This window comes from Corylus avellana, chromosome 4, assembly GCF_965113065.1.
Source record: "Corylus avellana chromosome 4, dhCorAvel1.hap1.2, whole genome shotgun sequence".
NCBI lineage: Eukaryota > Viridiplantae > Streptophyta > Magnoliopsida > Fagales > Betulaceae > Corylus > Corylus avellana.
Window position 1 is genome coordinate 819896 of NC_142493.1, and position 22085 is coordinate 841980.

The 22085-nt window shown below is 34.7% G+C and overlaps 1 protein-coding gene across 1 annotated transcript; it reads right to left on the bottom strand.

Annotated features, from left to right (window-relative positions):
* Positions 1 to 3627: 3627 nt before the first annotated feature.
* MAD1 (mitotic checkpoint family protein) lies at positions 3628 to 18496 on the bottom strand. The gene is made up of 16 exons (XM_059590040.2): positions 18205 to 18496; positions 17716 to 17815; positions 16974 to 17134; positions 15205 to 15402; positions 15015 to 15107; positions 14545 to 14661; positions 12702 to 12949; positions 11208 to 11379; positions 9647 to 9757; positions 9355 to 9558; positions 8272 to 8434; positions 7468 to 7558; positions 7292 to 7361; positions 5550 to 5678; positions 4678 to 4716; positions 3628 to 3947 (listed from the first exon to the last, which is right to left on the bottom strand). The coding sequence occupies exons 1-16, from the start codon at positions 18379 to 18381 to the stop codon at positions 3858 to 3860; spliced, it is 2163 nt and encodes a 720-aa protein (XP_059446023.2). The 5' UTR covers positions 18382 to 18496; the 3' UTR covers positions 3628 to 3857.
* Between the last annotated feature and the right edge of the window lie 3589 nt (positions 18497 to 22085).

Below are 22085 nucleotides of genomic sequence, written 5' to 3' on the forward strand. Positions count from 1 at the left end.
GTCAAGCCGAACTTGCTTCATTTAATATTCGAGCCAGTATTTGTGTTCTCATTTAATAATGAGTTGAGCACGAGCCAAGCTTATACGAGTCGAACCCAAGCTCCCTTATGAGGGCTTCGCTCACTTATCACCCCTAAGGAATATGATTGTCCTTTTCATTATCAATCAAAGGATAATGACTTAATTTGGTGAGGGTGGATACAAGGATGCCTTGGCTACCACTTCTTTTTTTTTTTTTTTTTTTTTGTGTGTGTGGAGAGAGATCCACATATTCCATGAAAGGACAAAGGACAATAAACAAGCGAATCAATTGTGATCTTTCTTGATGTGGACAATATAGGAGTGCTAAATTCTTCTTATGCAATGGTTGCCTAGTAGAAGAAAGGCAAGGGTTGTGTAAAGCTCCTATAAACACTCTCCAAAGAAGGTGGCACTAAAAATGCTTCTCCAATTGCCTCACCACTAACTTGACTTTGTTATGTTCGCTCAATTCAGCTGTCAAAATCATCTATATAGAATAGGCCTTTCGCTTGGTAATTAGCATCTCTAGCTGGAGAAAGAAAAGCAACATGGGCATTGCTTTTTCTTGAACAAAGCAAGGCGGCCACAATAATTCAAAAGAAAATTTCTCGAAGGAAAAGAGAAGATGATAATGGTGCCTCACTCAATTGATGACGAATACAAATGTACTACTTGTGTACCATTTCTCGGCATCCTATGATGCACCGTAACGTTTGCACGGGTGGATTGTCCACATCAAGTAAGTGAAAATTATAAAAGTGTTTATAGATGCTAAATCTCACATTTGTTTCTTATTAAATGATTATGTGAAGTTTCAGTTGCAACTTAATTAGTCTTTTTGAAATAATGGTGCAAATCTCGTTATAGAGTATATCTTATTTTTTTGGTCAAATTTATTATTTCTCACTTTATGGAACTCAATGCAGCTATCAAACGATTTTATAGGAGAAAATATGAGACCTAGTGGGTGAATATTTGATAAGATGATAAATGTTGCATAAACAAAAATGATTTTTTTTTTTTTTTTTTTTTAACAAATTTGTTGTTCTTTTAAAATCCATTAGAGACTCATTATGAGTTAAAACAAAAAGAGAGAATCCTTTTTTCCGTTCTCTCAAACCCACCAATCCATTATGAAGGCTTAGAACCGAAGTCTACTTCTCTATCTAATCAAGGCCTGTTTGCTGTAATCCGAGACTTTCCCTTTATGATGACCATAAGGTGATTTAGAACTTTTCAACCATGTCGTTTTGCAATAAAGTTCTATGAATCAAGTTAAAAAGTATGACACATTTCACCATTATTGATTATCTATCGGCCGTTTTTGTTGAAATTGTTTCACCTCTTGAATAACTACATAATGCACCTATGTTAGTGTCTTTTCCTAGGTCTCATGCAAAGGAATTTTCCCCACAATCAAACAAAACTTGAAAAAAATAGAGCCTTGATGAATAAAAGTTATATGAAAAGTTTGGATTCTAGCTGTACTAAAGTACTCAGTGCAGGGTTGATAAATAGTAGTTGACTCTATAATTGTACCGCGTTGGCATCATACATGATTTAGACTGCGTTAATCATCTCAAATCAAATTACTGTTTATTTAAAGTGAAATAGAGAGAAGCCATTTCTTAATCAGGATTTAATGGTGTTATATCTAATGGTATAAATAATATCACGTGATAATTAAATATGTTGGCATGGGGAAGAGCTCTTGTGCAGACAATAAACAACCATATGAAATCAATACTTTCTCTACCTCCATCCCTTCTTTATGCATGAATATACATGTGCATAAATCAAGTGTGAAAATGTGACTACCACAGAAATCCTATATGGGTAGTCTAAGATTTTAGTCAATTGCATTTCTAAAAGGTTCTTTTAAATTATCTTGCACTTCCCTTTCGGTTGGTCCAACTAAAAAAATTAAAAAAAGAAAAAGAAAAGAAAGAAAGACATACCCATGACCAAATGAGCATCCCTTAGCAACTGCCACGTATAAGCCAAATACATCCTTTCCAACAAAACCAAGTTAACCAACCAACCAGTGGAAGTTCAAAAATATAATGTGGCCATTTGTAAGAGTTAGTAGAGAAAGTTTGACTTCGCTCAAAGAAAGAGGAAAAGAAAAAAAGACAAGGTAGAAATTTTTTTCACAAAATAGACTAATAATAAGTTCAAATTAGTTTTCTTACCCAAAAATAAGGAAAAACTACACTTATCCCCTCAAACTTGCACCTAAATTACAATGTCCTACATACTTTAAAAAATTGCAATCGACTCTTTAAACTACATAGCCCCTTTTTATTAGGCTTTTGAATTTTCTATTAAATCCAATGAAAATGAGTCATCGTACAATACTTGTGACTCAAATAACAATAACACCTTTGCATTAGATTTTTAAAAAAAATAAAAAATAAAAAAAAGTGGCAAACCTATGGCGGCTCGTAGGTCTCCACAGTTTGGCCACAAGGGGGGCTCGTAGGCCTCCACAGTTTGTGGCAAGGGCGGCTCGTAGGTCTCCACAGTTTGGCCACAAGTCACCTCCAGACCCACAACCAAAGACTCATGATCGTTGGTCTCTTCAACATGGCCTTGAAGATTTTTTTATCAAAAGACAATTGTATTTTTCACACAAGATAATAGGTGTATGATGGACATTATGTCACGTGTATCGAACATGACTCATTTTTGGTCCAATTTAACCAAAAATCCCAACAAAGGGAGCTTAAGTGAAAGGAATAGGTAATATGGGTACCCTGTTTAAAGTTTGCAAGGACGTTGCAATTTGAATGCAAGTTTGAAGAATAAGTGTTATTTTCTCCAAATTAATTATTAGGTTCTTGAGAGTCTTTGAGTTGCTATACCTGGCCTCTGAGTTGAACATACCAACAACACACGGCCAAGAATGCGGCACACGAAATTGCATTTCCACCACCCTTCTTGCATCGATGCCCTATCATCTTTGTACATGCACCAACAAAACCACCCCCACTGGTCTCACCTATTCTGTATGATTGACTAGATCTACTGCTTCAAGTTTTCACTGTCACTAGCTTCCATAATGATAGCCTGGAAGAAATTGGTGAAAGTGCCAATGATAAATCATTGCTTTTTTAAAATTACTTGAACAAGTTCAAGCCCTCTGGAAGATGCTGTTTACTTCTTTTAAAGTCCAGTAAACAGGGTACCCAATGACGTGTGCCACATAAAACCTTGCCTAATATTCTCTTCTCCATGTACTGCGGGAAGGAAAACATCAATTCTTATGGTTTGCCCTATGGCCCCCCTCGACATGAATCTTAAGTCACGCTATGCCATGCTTTCCCTACAAATGCTTTCATACATCACGAAAAATGGAAATATTATACATACCTGAAATTTGGGTCCCCTATGATTTGACACAAAGAGCATATATTGCAATGATTGGCCCCAGGAAAGTTCCATGTCCACGATAATGGTCAATTAGTTATTTACATTTCATCACCTGCAAAGGTTGATACTCACCCAATTTTATACCAGGAAGTCAATCTACATCCCATACTCCGCAAGAGTAATGCCAGCTGATGTGACATCTGCTAGTGTGACATAAGTGTGAAACATGGGTGCGAAGATTAACATTACTTGATAAACATGCTAGCCGAATGAAGCAAAATCCTGATCAGTTACTCCACAGAAGACATTTGAATCACAAATAGATGTAGGACTTGTTCTGTGAGTTCCTAGAATAAGATGAATGATCTAGGCAAAGAAATGGCTAGGTTACAAAATATGCAAGCCTGGAGATGCAAGAGAAATCTAGATATCACATATATGTAGGCTCGATGAATTCATTCATATTAAGATAAGGTTCGCCTGTTGAAAGACTCCACTGTTAAATTCGCAGTGAAAGCGGGAATCGAATTCATCTTCCGAATAAATATGTTGACCTGCAAAAAGGCAGGCGTTAATGAGTTGCACTTCATGAAAGATGTAGACAAGCACATTAAAAGTCAGACACAAACTAACAGTTTTAGCCACAAATCAATAGACTTGAATGATTTGAAAGCCTATAAAAAAATCTCTCAACTTGTTATACACTATAATTAACCAAAGAGAATGGTTCCAAAAACTTGTCTTCTGATTGGGATTTGGGAGAAATAAAAGTTGCATATTGCACTACCAGCACCTTTGAAACCCCTTGACTCAACAGCAAAGGGGAAAAAAATTTATTAAAAAATAGAAAAAAGAAACTCCGAAATGAAAATATAATTTAGGTCTAAAGAAATATTTTGGTAAAGCTAATTAAAAAGGCATATTACATTTTTTTCCCAATTAGCACAATTGATTGCCACCACAACAAAAGAAGGCTAGAGTAAAATACACATTGTTTTTGGCAAACCCAGGGCCTCAAAATTACAGGCCCTACAATTGTCCCCAAGGGATAACTAGTTTTTACATCAAATCAAAAAAATAAAAAATAAATAAAAAACAGTTCAAGATCCCGCACATTTCTCATAGCATCAGAGTGATCTATTTTCAAAATCAACATATGCGGTTGAGAAGTTTCACTGTAATGATCAGATCCAGGCCAGGTCAGCCATTTACAAAGAAGCAAAATGACACTGTAGTTTAGAAGCATGAGTTTATAAGAACTGTAGGAAATAAAATGCTTCTTACCTGATGGGATATCTCAGTTTGAGAGGTGTAATCATTTGTCTGTAACATAAAAAATAAAATTAGTTTCTAGTCTCTCTTTAAATCAGATATGTCAACAGTCAACAGTGAACTTTGAAGCCACCCCCCCCCCCCCCCCCCCTCCCAAAAAAAAAAACCCCTGCTGGCAGAAATATGCTTTCCTTCTCTTTGAAATGAAGGCCTCAATTATTACTTAGAAGAAACTTCAAGAAAGATTTTCAGTTGAAATCTTATGGAACACACAATTGACACATTAAATGCTACCCAAAAATTGTGGGTCGGTTTGGTAAACTTCTATAAAACTCTTTTTACTTCCCAAACGTTGAAAGCTATTCTCAAAACTGGTTGACCAAACGGATTTTCAAATGTAGCCCCCACCACAAACACATTTTTCAAAACAAACTACAAAACTCTTCTCAAAACACTTCTGAAAAAATAAAATAAAAGACGACCCTTTAAAAAAACTAACTTAATATTGTTATAAAAATAAAAAAACAAAAAAAAAACTTGGAGGTGCTGTTTCCGCCCTTCGGTGGCAGCAGCCATCAGATCACACCATGGAGGCGGCACTATTTCTATTTTTTTTTTCTATTTTCTTTTATTTTATAAAAATATTTTTCAATTTTTAATTTTTACAAAACACTTCCAAAATTTTACCAAACCAATTTTCAACTTTTCTCAAATGTGTCCCCACCAAATCAATCTCAACTTTTACTTTTTTCAAACCTCAAAATTTTATCAAACCAGATATTTTGTTAGACCATTCTTTTTCTATTCTTTGGGACATAATCCATGATCCCATAAGGCCAATAAACCCTATGGTTATTATTGTGGGAGATTAGACACCATCTTACCAAAATAATTGTATTCCCTGATTCATATTCAAATTCAAGCTTCTCATCATCACTTTGCGCATAAATAGACTGGAGAGTAAAACGCGTCACCGGGATTCCATTAGAACGCTGATGTTCATCCATTACAATCTGCCAAAAATAGAAGGATCTGCTCAAACATCTAAAGTTTCAGTATAATGATAACAAATGTTATCCTAAGTGATAATGTTAACATTAATGAAGCCCATAAGAATGTAGTTGTTAGTGGTCTAAATGTTTGCACTGGTATTTATCAAAGAATAAATGGTAGAACAATAAGATTTGATATCCTCAAAAAGGGAACGTTAAGATGTGACCTTGGGGGAGGGGTTCTGGACTTCCAAAGTTGTAAAAGCTCTTTCAGGCCTATCAGGACCTTCTTGGCTGTCACCCCATGCAGTTCATGTTGCTGAACCCATGTGTTTAAGGATTAAGTGCTCGTATCAGACTTGGCTAAAACTTAATGCAGGGCTCATAATAGCTTTGTGCTCATCCAGTATAGTTTAGAGAATGATAAGGTCCCTTTGCCATTACCCATTTTTATACTCTAGCATGGAGGTTTACAAATCCAAGCTCATCAAAAGGGGGAGGAAATGTTGGAAGTTTCAAATGATTGTGCGAGATTACAACCATGGCGGCACATTACATGAGATAAAAATCATATTTCAGCGGCCCATAACTGAAACAACTCAAAAATCAAGCATTACTTTAATTTACTGAATGTTGTTACCAACAGATTCCTTATACTTTTTGAAACAACACTAATTGGTTGAAACTAATGGCTTACCAAAAGAGTTATAGGGGCACTATTAGGAATAAATCTTCTATTGAAAGATTTAAAAATGAATACCCAGAACCATTAATAATACATCCTCTCAGCAGATTACAATAAAAAATTAAATGATATTCAAGAAAGTATCATAAATATATGTCCAAAGTGCACAGCCAGTTCAAAATGAATGTAAGAAAAATGATTTAAACTTAGTTTCCATCCAACGCTAAATGGTTAAAAGAACGATTATTTCTCTTCCACCAAATTGTCCACATAATGCAAACAGGAACTACCCACAACTCCTTTCTCATGCCAACTGATTCTCCCACTTAAACTTGCAAACACTATCACAGCCTGAGGCATCACCCAACCGACTCTAATTAAAGATAAAGAAATAGTGTGGCTACTCATTTTCTAGAGAGACGGCTTCCCTTTAGGATGGCAAAGCAATGAGTTCAGAACATGGAAGTGCTATGCAAGCCTGCATAAGTGGGGAAAACGACTCCAAGATCTAAACATCAACCCCCCCCATCCAAAGTTCGGAATCTCATTAAGTATGATCTGGAGGACTAGAAGAGGTCTGGAGAGAGAAATCTGAGGAAAATGAAGGCTAGAAAGAAAAATTGAAAAATTCAACAATAAGAGATCCCTGTAGCCCACTTTATAGCCATTCCTATGTACAGTTTACACATGTTTGATTCTTGGTATGGGTCAGGTAAACCATGGGAACAGCCATGTAACAAACCAGTCTATATTAGTTCATGTGTTCACCCAAGGATCGAAAATAGCACTCCTAATTAGATGAAGCATGCCAAAATGATTTGCTTGCTTTAGTTTTTAGGTTAACTAATCCCAAGTCAACTTGCACCATGGGAACAGCCAATTAGAATACAACGTGAAAATGGAGGCATTATAAGAAAATACAAAGCAAAATGAGAAATATTTAATATACCTTGTAACCAAAAAGTTCACAACATGCCCTCCTGAACACTGAAATTCTATCCGCAAAAACAGTCTTGTATCTGTTCCATGCATGTGTTCAAACACTTTGGTTTAAAAAGTAAGCTAAACAATAAATCATGATCAAACACTGAAATAAGAATCGAAATATCTCCATCAAGGACTTACCTCTCTTCACGTTTTTCAAGCGTCGCAATTTGTTCTTTTAACTGTGTTATCTTCCCAGATATATAGGAATCCACAAGTTTCCCAGCATCACCTGAATAGTCAAAAGATGCAATAAGGGAAAGAAATGAACTTGTTGCTTAACAGTGCAAGGAAAAAAGTTGTAACAACATGTAAAATCATCAAAAGTAACCAATTATTACTTATGAAACATCCTTTTGAATTCCTATCACCATTCAAGATGTGTTTCTTCAAAGTATAGAAGCAAACCATAACAAATAGCATCAAGCTTCACCACCGCCACATGGCATATGCAGTTTCAAGATCTGAAATAGCTTGAACAGTATTGGAGTAACAACTTTCGAAGTCTGTCATTACCTCCTCTTTTGGGACTGGGAGATATACTCAAACATGTGGTCTTTAAGGAGAGAGTGGGTGGGGAACCAACACTCTTGTTTAGTTAGACAAAGGACAGCAAGATATGGAACTAACTTCGCTAACTTCTGTTCTCTATGCCTCAATTCAGTGGAATTCACAATGTCAATGAATGCCACTAGACTAATCATACAGTTAACTTCCAATGTCAGCAATCCCCTTGAAATCATCATGATACACCCAGAAAAAGAAAGAAACAAAGTTGAAATTAAACAGCTATAATAAACAAAAACACTAAACACCGCACTACTTATAGCATAAGTAAAGCCTTACAAAAAAAAATTATGCAACGAGGGCCCTAAGAAGAAAATAGATATACAAACATAAGTGGAAAACTAAACGTTTGTCATTCAAGAAACAATGCTTTTATACCTGTCTGACTTTTCAATTCTTCAACAGCTTGTAACTTCTCCTTGGTCTTCTGCAACTCAGTTTGTAATGCCTCTATAGTTTGTTTTGCGTCATTATCAACTGCAAGGGTATTTACCATCCGCAAAACTTTTGTACTTGCAGCAGAATAATCACCATGGCCCAACTATGGATGGAAAAGCAACAAAAAAGTTATCAATGACACTGGGTGAGAACATAAAACAAATTGAGCATCTTTATGAAATGAATCATTTGCCTATATAAGTCTCAACAATATCTCAAAATAAAGAGAGAACATGACAAAATCTATGATTTCTATTTAAAACATTAAAAAATAAAAAATAAAAAATCAAGGGTTACCCATGAAAGAAAAACTAGCTGAACATATCTAATTTAAATATTATTGAATCCTCAATTTATAAATATGAACAATTAGGGAGCATAAAGTACAAAAAGAAATATAAGCGTCAAGTAACAGCATACTAGAACCATTGATGATCATTCAGGATTAAAAAATAATGGTAAATAACATTTTTGTAAACCTCCTAGCGTAATTGGGTTGTGCCCCGTTTTAATAAGATTGATTTACTTATAAAAAAAATATTTTTGTAAACCAAATGAACCGCCATAGAATCCAGAGTATTCTTTATGAAGAAAAGCAAGGATCAATTCCAGCTCCAGAGTTATATATGACAAACTACTTCATTAAGCAAAAGCAACCATCAGCAGACTAACCACAGGGTGACTGTTAATATTGCCATCATCAGCTTAAAAAGGCAAGAAGCTGAGGTAAAACCTTCAACCATCTACAAGGCAAGATTAATCTCTGTTGAATTGCATATTTTTTGAACTGATCTCCCTTGAATTAATTGCAAAGATTAACACCATTTCCTCAGCAACTCAATATGCAACTTCTTATTATTTATCAATTCCGCATTGCATGGAGATAAAATGGGTAGGAAGGCTTATATCACTGAATTTTTTTTTTTTCTAAGAGACCATTCAAGCCTTAAATCTAATGCTTCACCACAGATGTATCAGGAAGAGGGAAACGTATTGTTTCAGTAATCCTCAGAATATCTTCACCTTTGACTCCAGTAGGGAAATCTCTGAACGAAGCCGATCACCCTCCCTCTCCAATGACTTTAGTCTCCTTGCCTCGTTATTTAACCTCTCATTGAGCAACCTTATCTCTTCATATTGATGAGTATTGACTTCCTTCTGTTCATGTAAACTACTTTCCAGTTCTTTAATACACAAATCTTTCTTTGCAATAGACGATTCAAGCTCCTGCGCATGCAAACCAAGTCACACAGCAAGACCATATGAGAGATCGCATGAATAAAATAAGAGGCATGGGAGAAAAAAATAATATAACCTGAAGAACAGCCCCACTGACTGTTTCATTTCCTGCTTCATCATTCTTTGGCCTCTTGAATTCATTTACAAGATTTCTTAATTCATCTCTTTCTTCAGTAACCATAGAAAGCTACAAATACACATTCAATAGATTAGCATCAAATGACTGAACGGGAGAAAAATATAAACAAGTGAAAGATTACAGATATCAGAACCCAAGATTTACATATAGATACATCCATTCAGAAGAATCTGAACGATTCTCATACAGCAGAATTTAACATGAGTGCAATACCCAGTCAATTATCATCTCAAGCAATAAGCATATCACATCCAATCTCAAACAAGAACTGGAAAAATAAAGGGAAAAATAACCAGTATTTTCAAGAAAAAGGTCGATCCAAAGAATATAAAGGCAGCCATTCCTTTACTGATAGGGCCAACCCAAATACACAAGATGTTAACACGAGCCATTATAGACAAAAGAGAAACAAATCAAAAATTGAAGGCAAAGACATCCAAGATATCTAGAAGAAATAGAATCCGCCGTTCACTTAAATAAACTGCACACATAAGCAGCTGTTAGATCTGACGGGACACCCTGCTCCTTCTAGCTGTTCATCAACCATTAATTCCAAAAGAAAAACAAAGGTGCAACCCCCAAAACTTGCTGGATAGTCTTACTGTGAATCTAACATGCCAGGTAGAAGCAGTAAAAAAACTGACCATGCAAAAGCCAAGTTCCCCCAAACAAGGACTTCATAAAGCACCAAAGCTCCCAAGCTACCAACCAAAGCAGCAACAAAGAATCTACCAACTCACCATCTTGTTCTCACATGCAACACCAACCAAAACACACTTTCCCTTTATTAAAATATCAACAATCAAGATGTCAATGAAGAGTGACAGTTCATGTGCAAAAAGCTACTTTTGGAGATTGCCAGCTTGTTGCCTTTAAAAGAAGATAAAAGGATAAGGAGGTGCCATGATGTGCCTGCACATGCATGTCAGTGGTTTTCATGTGTGTGTGTGTGTTTGCAAGTATAAGCAAGTACAAGCAGCCAACTTTCAGCCTAAGCTAATTGCTTACCACACCCTAACCTATGGAGATTAAAAATCAAATCCTGATTCATATGATGAAAAAGGTTTGGTTAAAAAATATATTAGCCTGATCTCTTTGTCCAAAAGAAACACTTGAGAGAATTCAAGGACTTGGACATTCTCAATACATTATCAACCCCTCCATATCTGCTACTTTAGCAATTTATATGCAACCTCTTTCTTGCTTACAATCAACTTGTGAATGAACTATCGTATGAACTGAATGCATATTGTGAAAACCTAAAGATTGCAGGAAGATAGGTGCATAACACCATTTCCACTAGTTTTTAACACTCAATCCTCTTTGTTACATCAGAAGTCTAACATCAGTCACTTTTTTTTTTTGATAAGTAATGATGATATATAAAAAGAGCGCAGAGGGGCGCAACCCATATACACGGAAAGTATAAGTCTAACATCAGTCACTTGTTTGCCAGGATCCAATCATATGGCATAAAACCATCAAATCAAACACTTACCATCAATTCAATCCTCTTAACCTCTGATTTTGATACTTCTGCCTTCTCTTTGGCCAATGCAACCTCAGTTTCAGCATTTTGTCTTCCACTTTGTGCAGCATCAAGAGCCACCTCCAATTGTTTTAAGCGAGCAGTTGCATCTCCCACCTTCATCATGCTATCAATCACCTCTCTACATCAAATAGAATATCTCAATAACAAAAAAACAAAAACTCATGGATACTGAAAATTAGTATACTTCAAAGATACATCCACACATTCTGTCATCATGCACTTGCATGCATGTGTTAACCAGACCAGAAGGTATAAGAAGAGAAAAGAATGCTGTACAGCATTACAGCCATAAGGGAAGCTGGCAACTCAGAAAATTAATAAGCGAACTTTTGAGAAAGAAGATCACAGCAGAGCCAATTTATTCAAAAATAATTCTTGTATATACTGTAAGAGTTAGATTAGACATCCAAAATGGTAGGAGTTGAAATTAGACATCAGCAAAATCCTCAGTAATAACATAAGCACAACTAGAACCAAAAGTAACAAAGAAAAAAAAATGCACTCAGAGACCTAAACCCAAAAATAGACAACTAAATAATTAGTTGAACAAAACTCTTCCTCAAATATAGAATGATCTTTTCTAAACCTTAAAAAGCGATCCACCATACAACCCTGCAAAAGTCTGAACCCCCCACTTGCAGTTCAGCCTGAAAGCATAATACCACTTTCCAGGATCAGCTTAGTGTGTGAAGATATGGGACATATTTTGAGTTGCCCTTCCCCTTCAGTGTACACACCATACCCCACTTCACCTCCGATTTAACATGACAACACATGAAGATATGGGACATATTTCCCCACTTATCTGATCTTATTATAAACCATTCAAGTTTCCTACTAGAAAACATAATAACCCATCCATAGAAATAAAGTCTAAACAAAGGTCCAAACCAAGTTTCTCATCATAATTCAGATCATAAATAGGCACCACACGTGATCTACTTGTAAGCCATGTATATATCATAGGGTCCTCAATAGAGTCTGCACAGATACAGAGGGCAACAGGGGTTTGAGGGGGGGACACGCGTAATGGACATAATATGTGCACACAAAAAAATGTTTTAAAACTTAAGAAAAAATAAACCAAATCTAGAAACATCAAACAAAACATTCAGTCTCAATAAATTCAAATCGTAGGCAAAGAGTAATGACACAATGTACCAAACAAGTTGTGCAAAGAGCCAATGAATTTTGATGTTGTGGCAAATGTCCATTTTCAATCAATCGCCTAAAGTTGCTTTAATAGTACAATGCTATAGGAAACAACCCCACCCCATAAAAATAAAATTAATTAATTAATTAATTATTATAATTAAAATTTAAAAAAAAAAAAAAAAAACACTCTTTAAAGTTTTGGAATTACTTTTGTTCCCTAGTGACCCTGAAGAAGTGGTCTCAAGTTATAAAGCCAAAACTAGTGAAAAAATTGTACTCACTCACTTTTGTAGAGCTGCAAATTTAACAGGTATATCCTCAAAACATGACACACCGGGAATTTCTTCAATCATTAACTTCCAAGACAACAATTCATCCTCCACCTTCTTCATACTCATCTGGAATTCTTGTAATTTAGATAAATCAGCCTCAGCCCTCTCTCTGCGGCCTTTCTCTTCCAATAATTTCTCCTTCAATAACTCAATATTTTCATGAGAGGATCTCAACTTTCTTGCTTCTCTCACTTCAGACTCCTAATATAAATTCAAAGCTAATAAATAAATAAACTATAAGAGAAAGGGCAATAAAACAACATAATGACAAATAAATGTAAATTAAGTAAACTACATTAAGATAAGGCAATTATTTCAATATGAAGCAACTCAACACCCAAACTATCTATGGTTGATGAGACCAATAATATTCAGCAGCCAACCCCATATCTCCAAATATATGATAACTGCTCTCATGACATCATGTGCATAACCCCAACAATCATTTTCATTTCTTGGTTATCACTTTTAGAAAAGAGGAGCTTAAGTCTTTATTTATTCATACTTTGTATCTATGGACAACAACTTTTATTTATCCTACAGTGATTAGCTATCATGATTTCCTTGTTCTCTCAGACTAACTGATATCTCATCCATTACCCCTTTATTCAAACTTTCCACTTATATTTATATATTAAAAAAAAAAGATATATGTGTATGTATGTATGTAGTCTATTATAACCTATATATAGTCTGTTAAAACATCGACTTGCTGTATTTCTCATCCACTATATTTCTAAACAATATTTTAAGATAACGTCTTCATTTCTTAAAACCAATACCTACATGTTGTGAGCGCGACACTTAAAACACTGGTAAAAAAATGCCCAACTAGGCAATCAGCTGCTGGCCAAATGCACTGGAAGTACCGTTCACAATCTAAATTTAAATAGCAAGTGCATTATTTTGCATATAAGAATGTATAACTAAGTTAAATGAGGTAAATAATTGCAAGGATCAAATTTGCATCGGCACGGTTTCCTCAAGCCGAGCTCCTCTACTGTGGCCCATCCTCAGCCTTCTCTAGTAGTGCTGGGCTTGTCAGTTGATCAGTCTCCTCCAGCAACTGACAAGGGTTGTGCTATCAAGTCAACAAGATTGGTTCAATCCCAGAAGTGGCTAGTTAGCTTTGGTCCATCATCAGGTCTGGTGGTGAGAGATCAGGGAGGTGATTTTTGGGATGGGGAGGATGGATATTTTCCCTACCCTTTGGGTTTTTTTTCCCGCCACTCCCTTGGATAGGGCTTTGGTTTGCGTTAAGGATGTTTGTCCAGTGGCAGGGGTCTCGTGTGAGTGAAATGAGGATAAGATTGTGGCTCTCCTAACAGCCATTGAAGAGGATCATCCTCTAGAGGTAAAGAGTGCTTGCTCAAAGTCCAGAGGTAGAAGGGAGCTATTGAACTTATAATGCTCCATAAACTATGACAGTTCAGGCGCATCATCTAGGTGTGGGAAAGGCAAGGCTCATTTTGTAGCGTTGAGTACTTTGTGTGGGTTTTGGGTTAGAGGGCTTTTGGTGTTTTGTAGGTTTCGGGTTTGAGGGATTTTGGGGTTTTGTGGGTTTTACTTGATGTTTTGTTTGGGTTTTTGTTTTGCTCATTCTAGTTAGGTGCTTCTTGTGTATATTGTCTGTGTACTTAGGGGCGCCTCACGCTTTTTATAAAATTTTCCATTACTTATTAAAAAAAGAATCAAATTTGCGGATGGCCAGAAACATCAGACAGAATATTCATTATCACATGAAGGACCAAGAGGCTAACTATAAACAGTAATAAAGCACAAGCAATTAAACTTACATAGTTTCTAAGCTCTTCTTGAAGATGTTTAACCAAAATATTACTATCGGAAGAAGAAACTTCTTGAAACGTGACACTTGATAATTTCTTCTCCACTTCACTCTTCTGATGCAAGCACTGCAAAAATAAATGTAATAAGTGGCATTCAGAAAATTAATTGATCAAGTCATAGCATCATTAGTCAATAAGTCTAGAGAGTTATGATGCAAATCACTTGAATTAATTGCAAGCCTGAAACAAGAAAAAATTCATCATCAGCAACAAGGACAACAATTCGCTTGTGTTTCACTTTGAATTGACATTCAAAAAGAAGGCAACAAATGATATCCACAAAACAAAAATATCATAGAAGGAGAATCTAAGAGTGTTATCATAAGGCATATGATGTAATGAATATATATAAATATATTGTTGAACAAAGAAATTGTATATAAGCTCCAAGAATCAACAAATGAATAAGAGCTAGAAACCTCCATAAGTTGCTTCTTAATATCTGCCAACTGCCCTTTCAGTAGTTCTGATTCTTTCTCGGCATTAGTAGCTCTACAATCCATTCTTTCAAGCTTCAAACAAGAGAATCATGCAAGTTAAATAACAATCAATGAATAGATGTTCACACACAGTTCATGAAAATTTAGATCAACAGATATATCTACTCACATCCACCCTTATTCTAGAAACAGAAAGCTTTGATTCTCTTTTCAGCAGTTCAATCTCATTATTGAGACGTTTTTTCTCCTTCTCTGTGCTTTCAGAAAGATGGCTTAGTTTTCGCTCCAAGACGCTTGCTTTCTCTTCGGCTGAAGCTGCTGAAGACTCGGCTTTCAAACGAAGATTCATTTCGTTCTGGAGCTTTACCTGAGATCCAAAATGGGAGAGGACCTTATCTTTTCACATGCCACATAGCATCAAACAAACAAAAAAGAAGCAACAGAACACTATCAACAAAAATTTCAAGCATACAAGAAATGATCAGCTGGCACTTTACTCCAACAACCCACAATAAATAAACAAACTTCATCATTTAACTTGGAGATACTACTCATGATTAAATGAAGCTTCAAGTACTAAAGTGACTGAGGAGGGGGAGCGACAAACAGACAAGGAGAAAGAGATCTTAAGTTAATACAAGTTCAAGAAGTAAAAGTTTTTGTTGATCCATGAAGGATTTGATGTATCAGAGAGGGAAAAATTCTCTCGGTATGCTTCCAAAGTAAAAATGGTCTTTCTTAGGCTAGTTTGGTATGGATGCAGTTGAGAATATGAGAAATTGTTGTAGATAGAAGCTACCTTTGGGATTCTTCTCAAAAACTATCTAAGAATGCTAAAAGCGCTCCAAAAATGTGACAGAAAAATCCGCTACAGAACAGGTTGCAAGGTAGCTTCTGCATTTTAAAAGTTGAAGCAAACCAGAGAAAAGCTGTGAAAAGCCCTACCAAATCACTCAGTTGTTAGGATTTTGACAACAAAACCATGGATAAACTATAAAAGAAAATCAAAAAAAGGAAGATTCTTTTCCTAGTCATTTTACTCAAAAAAAAAAAAAAACACTCAAAGTGAGGACATCATCCTAATGCAGACATTGTCATAACTTAAATACTGTCTCCATCGTACTGACACACTCACCTTTTTTTTTTGGTATTATATTATAAAATAAAATTCGTTCACAAACAACAACATGGATAGAAGCCTTGTATTCAACTCAAGGTAGTACTCACATTATGACGAAAAGCCCCATCAAATGGGGCCTTACTCAATTTTTCCTCCTTTATAGGGCTCCGACAACAAAACCATGGACAAACAGTAAAAGAAGTTCAAGAAACAGAAGGTTCTTTCCTTAGACATGTTATTCAGTAAACTTAAAGTGAGTATATCATCCTATTGGGGACACTATCATAACTTCACTCCAGCCTCCAATGCATCAACACTCTAGACTTTTTTTTTTTTTAATTATATCATAAAAGAAAAAATTCATTCACAAACAACATGGAGAGAAACCTTGTACAATTCAACTCGAGGTAGTTACCCATATTATGACATCACAAAAGTTGCATAATTTGGCCAAGAAATGCCATTAAACATGTCTATTCAGTGACAATTTTGTTATATCATTCTGTCTTCAAATATAAAGAATTGTCCCCTCCACATTGTTGATTTTCATTAGACCTGCTGGGATAGCATCAGTGATAAGAACATCATAGAACTCACGAGAGAATGTAGCCACTGGAAGGAATATTTGGGGTGTGGAATTAATAATAGTTAAATTAAAGGGTTCACTAAAACAAATGAAACAAACAATTGTCATGGTTAAATTTCCACAATAGACTGAAACTTTCATTCTCCTAGTTAGGAACAGAAAATGACATGGAACCAAATGGATTCATCGATTCATCACATAAAATTAGGTTATGAAAAGCAAACAAGCATACCTCAAGTTCGCTTTGTGATTGTATTTGCTTTTTAAACCGTTCTTGAAAATCGTTCATCTCTTTCAAAAGCTGCTCTTGCAGCGCCTGTTCACGCCCTTTCGCAGCAGCAAGTTCTTGTTCTGCATATAAAAATTGATCTAGAAACTTCTTTCTCTCAGCTTCTGTAAGGATCATGAATGAATTAGGGTATATAAGCTTACACCAATTCTCGAAGACAATCCAACAGAATTTCAAAAAGAAAATCTTTACAATTCAAACATCTATTTAAGGAAACCTAAAGGTCATACAATTTACTCATAAAATATTTGTTAAGGATCCTACATACAATTGTGGAGCATAATAAAACATTCCAAGTAAATCAGATTCCTTTTTTATTATTATTACTCTCTTCCTAATAAGTTAAAAAAAAATGAAATAAAACCAAACTTCGTAAAGCAATTTTGTGCAAACCCACTGTTAATGATCTCTTGTGATTCATCTTTTTTTTTTTTTTTCTCTCACTGAGACTTCTTAAGATTATTAATCTCTTGATCATTCATAGGAATACTAACTATAAGAAATAAAATAAAGAAGTACAATTAGATTAAAAAAAAAGTCCGCACAACTACATTAAAAAAATAAAAAAATAAAAAATAAAAAATTATTATATATATAAAGGAACGCCTACAGAGATAGTATTTGATTTTGGGTTGCATTTCAAAATCAAGAATGTTAATATGGTGGAACCATTTCTTCAACTCACCAACTTTGCTGAAATTCTCATTTAATGTCTCCAATCTGGACTGGTAGTCAACAGCTTGCTTCTCTGCACTGCTTAAGGCCTCGAAAAAGTCCGATTTAACCTACAATAACAAGAGAAAGATGTTCGTGACCCCACAATAGATAAAAAGCAAACAAAGTGAGCCAATGCAAATGATATTAGTTTCCTTGCCAAGAAAGAGAGAGAGAGAGAGAGAAATTGTCACAGACCCATATATTCCACCGGCTAAACGTACATTATCCCAATCAAAATTCCACTAATTCATTTGCCAATCAAAATCCTCTTTCGTTTCCCTTCTCATTCTATGCATACGCTACTTACACAGATACATACACACAAAAACATACATAGTACCTCCCAGCTGAAAATCTCAAGATGTATATACTAGAAATAGGAAAACAGGTTAATTTGACAATTCAAAGTCGATGATGGAGAAATCGATCTGACCAATCAAATTTGTGTATTAAATACCATCTGGCGGCATTGGTAGGTGCAGAGCAAGTGCTCAGACTCGGCGGGCTGGGACGGTGCCGCCGACGGAGGATCCTCGTAGATGACGAGACGCCGGCCCGACCCGGCCGCCGGCGGGCTCTCCGGAGCCCTGGTCTCGGACCTTTGCCTCTTTGGTGGCGGAGTCCTCAGTAACATCCTCTCTCCCTCTCAGATTCCTCTATTTGAATTGAAAGCAAAAGCGCCACTTTTCGAAAGATGCCTCTGAAGCAACGATGGCCGATAGTAAGCAAATATACCTGGAAGAGTGATATAAAATATGTTGTAAAAGCCATATGCCAAAACGAACCGTTGTGCTCTCGCTATGGTCTACCCCGCGTTGAGAATTGTTCTAGATTTATCTCTTCAAAGAGAGTGGTCGGCGCCAAACAAATCAATTCAGAAAAAATTTTAAATTGGTACGGCAAGAGTTTTTAAATTTTTTTAAAAAAAATACAATTCTTTCTCATATATAACACTCACTATTTGTCATGTCAGTTTAAAAATTTTTCTTGATTCATTTGTTTAGCTCGCTAATACTTCTCTAAACGTGATACATAAAAATAACGATTTTAAATAATTTTTTAAAATGTAGTTAACGTTTTTGCAAATTTGTAATTTAATTTTAAAAATGGTTCATTTTTAGAAGTGCACTCTATATCAATTTGAAAATGTATATTTTATATGCAATTTTTTAAAACACACTCGTGTAGTATAAATTTTCTGATATTTTGTTTTAAATCGCACACTTAATTGACGAAATTGTTATGTCAAACACACTCTTAGGCTAACATCCAGTAAATTGTACAACCGGCACGCCTCCGCATGGCTTGCAAGCTAATTTTTACAATAAATGTTAGAGGTCAATATTTTTCTTTTCATATTTTGGTCATATCATCTTACAATTAACCATTAGATTCGTAGACTCCACATAAGTCAATGGTGGACAGGAACTAGCATTTAGAGTTTAGGGAGCAAAACTAAAATATTAAAATTTTTGAGGGATAAACTTATAATTTTTTTAAAATTATAAGGACATTTTTTAAAAAGTTTGGAAAAACATTGGGGCTTGGGGGGCTTCCATGTAGAGCGGCTTATGGGTAGACCCTACAAATTTAATGTTGATCTATTAAATTTATAGGAGAATTTAGATCAAATATAAGGAACTTCTTGACCCTTAATATTTCTCAATTTTTACCCTAACCTGCTATGCTATCCGCCCGTAGGCGGGGTCGATAACATAATATGGGTAGTTGATGGTGGAAATGTAACACTCACATTTCAATCACATAAATAATATATATAGATATGCTTAAAGTACATAAAGTAAATTATCATAATGTTTATCTACAATTTGTGTAGATGCCCTAGAGAAAATGAGATCATACATAATTCGATAAATGGTTGAAAATGGACCGAGAAAGATACAATACCTGAGAACTTCAATCACATGAAATAATGAAACAATATTATAAAATGCTTTAAAGAAAATACCAAAATGCAGGGCATGTTGGGATCAGGTTGCGAACTGGGGACGTTCAGGCAGCTAATGGTGTTGGGAGATTAATACTTTGGGGAGTTTTTTTTCTTTTTTATGTACACGGTATTTATCCATATTTTCAATAAAAATAAAAATAAAAAAATATCAAAAATAATATTAAAGCAACGTCATTTGATTATAATTTTACTCATTCTTAGACAATAAAAGTACAAAATGAAATATTGTCACAATTTTCGCCAATTGTCAATTATATGTTATAATTTTATTTTATTATGATTTTATTTGTAGAAAATTTTATTTTATTTTGACTTTATTTAATTTCCTTGATAGGATTAGATTTGCTTTAATTATTTATATTTCCTTATTACTTATTAGGATTAGGTTTATTATTACTACTATGATTATGTTTACTCTACAAGTATTTACCTTCTATAAATAGATTACTTTGGAATGTAAAAGAGACTAATTCAAATTATTGTCAAATCATATAATTTTATCTCAAATACTCTACGAAGTTTATCTTTCTTTTAACCTACGAGCTTATTTTATTTTGTAAATTTTAGTGATTATTTAGACACAAACGATTCTAATTATCACTACTTAGTCTTCAGCTACTTTATTTTTAGTCAGTTGATAATATAGCATGTTAGGACATCACACTACCCAAAAGTTTAAACTCATGAGTTTGGGTTAACAATGCCATATTAACTACTCTAACTTTTTACATATTTTCGCACAAATGGATGATGCTATTATATTGTTGTCCAGTTACAGGAGTGAGGAACTGCAACATCCCAATGGACGAGTGGGATAAGTGATACTTGTTAGCCACTAAAAATGGACAATAACAGAGAAACATAATCGATAGCCATAATTGTTGCATTTGCATGTTTAAGTATAGCATGAGAATTACTATGCTTTATAAAATTACCCAATTGCTATAGAGGCTTTGAAACCCTAAAAATTACGGGTGGGCTAATTAACCGCCTACCAACGATGACTGAACTGAAATTAACCGTCAATCGACTTTTATGGTTCAAAAATCGGTATGAATTTTTCATACCGACATTGGTTTGGTTAATCGGTATAAAATTATTTTTTATCGGTTAATCGAACCAAACTGACATCGGTATAAAAAATCAATAGTAGGCATTCGTTAAAGCTTGTAACCAATTTGTGAACATTTAAAACCATGAGAACATAAATAACTTTTCACTGAAAATACATGTTATAAAAGTGTTTTACTCTTTAAAGCTCTTTATTTTAGTTAAAGCTCTAGGCATGTACCAAAAAGTTGTTATTTGGGTCCCCAAGATTGATCACAGCCCCAAAAAAAAACATGTTTGATAAATTATTTTAGGCTTGTTAGCCAAAATAAAATAAAATAAAATTGGGCCCATTTAAAAATATCATTGGCCCAATTAAAAAGGCCCACGGCTAACCGATTAATCGACCGAAATTTTCGAAATTCTTTCTTATCGAAATGTTATCTGTGAATTAACCGATTTAACCGACAATTTCGATTAACCGACCAATAATGACTTTTTCAAACCAAACCAAACTGATACCCACCCCTACTAAAACTCACATAACATCATGTATGGATCCATAATGAAAAATTGGGGATCAATCCCTATGGTTTCAAGAACTAAAGGATCGATCAAGGAGTCAAAGGGATTGATCTTCCCTTCCCCAAAAATCTATATTGTTAAGCCAAAATTGATTCCAACTATAACATAGGGTACGAACTATTAATCTCAATCTTAACCTTGGTTTAAAATGGTGTGTTACAATATATAATTATTGCTCTAGGCTATTTAAGTGTCACTATGAAAAACGATGCACTTCACCAATCTTAAAGCTAGATGCAATATTAAACTACAAACTTAAGATATTTGATCGGATACTATGTTAAATCATCAATAATATTAAAAGCTCAAGGTAACAATTTTTTTTTTTATAAAAAAAAGTGTGAATTAAATCATTAATTAATAATTAAAGACTTGTTCCCTCTTCTTCATTGCGTGAGGATATCAACTAGATATATGCTATAGCATTTATTATTATTATTATTTATGAAAGACTGCATATATCTTGCTCTATAGAATCTCCAGGTTTTCATTATCAACATGCAACAGGAAAGTGTAGTTAGTATACTATAAGATTAAACTAATAATACATGCTTTTGTAATATATTGCTGAGTGTTTAGTTTATTTGGAAGGGACTCATGGGATACACGGACGTAACAGTATTTTTATTCTCTTATTTGCTAAAAAATTGAAAAACCCACTAATTAATTTGTGTGGATGGATATTCCATTTTGATCCAAAAGCATCAACCCATGAAACCTACTGTTATGCG

What these genes read in the sequence shown, in the direction of transcription:
- MAD1 (XM_059590040.2), bottom strand. Translation starts at nt 18,381, where the DNA reads ATGTTACTGAGGACTCCGCCACCAAAGAGGCAAAGGTCCGAGACCAGG. An exon ending in AATCACAAAGCGAACTTGAG is followed by an intron (nt 15,403 to 16,973) that starts GTATGCTTGTTT and finishes TTTGGATCTCAG; the next exon opens with GTAAAGCTCCAGAACGAAAT. An exon ending in AAATTTGCAGCTCTACAAAA is followed by an intron (nt 11,380 to 12,701) that starts GTGAGTGAGTAC and finishes TATTTGATGTAG; the next exon opens with AGAGGTGATTGATAGCATGA.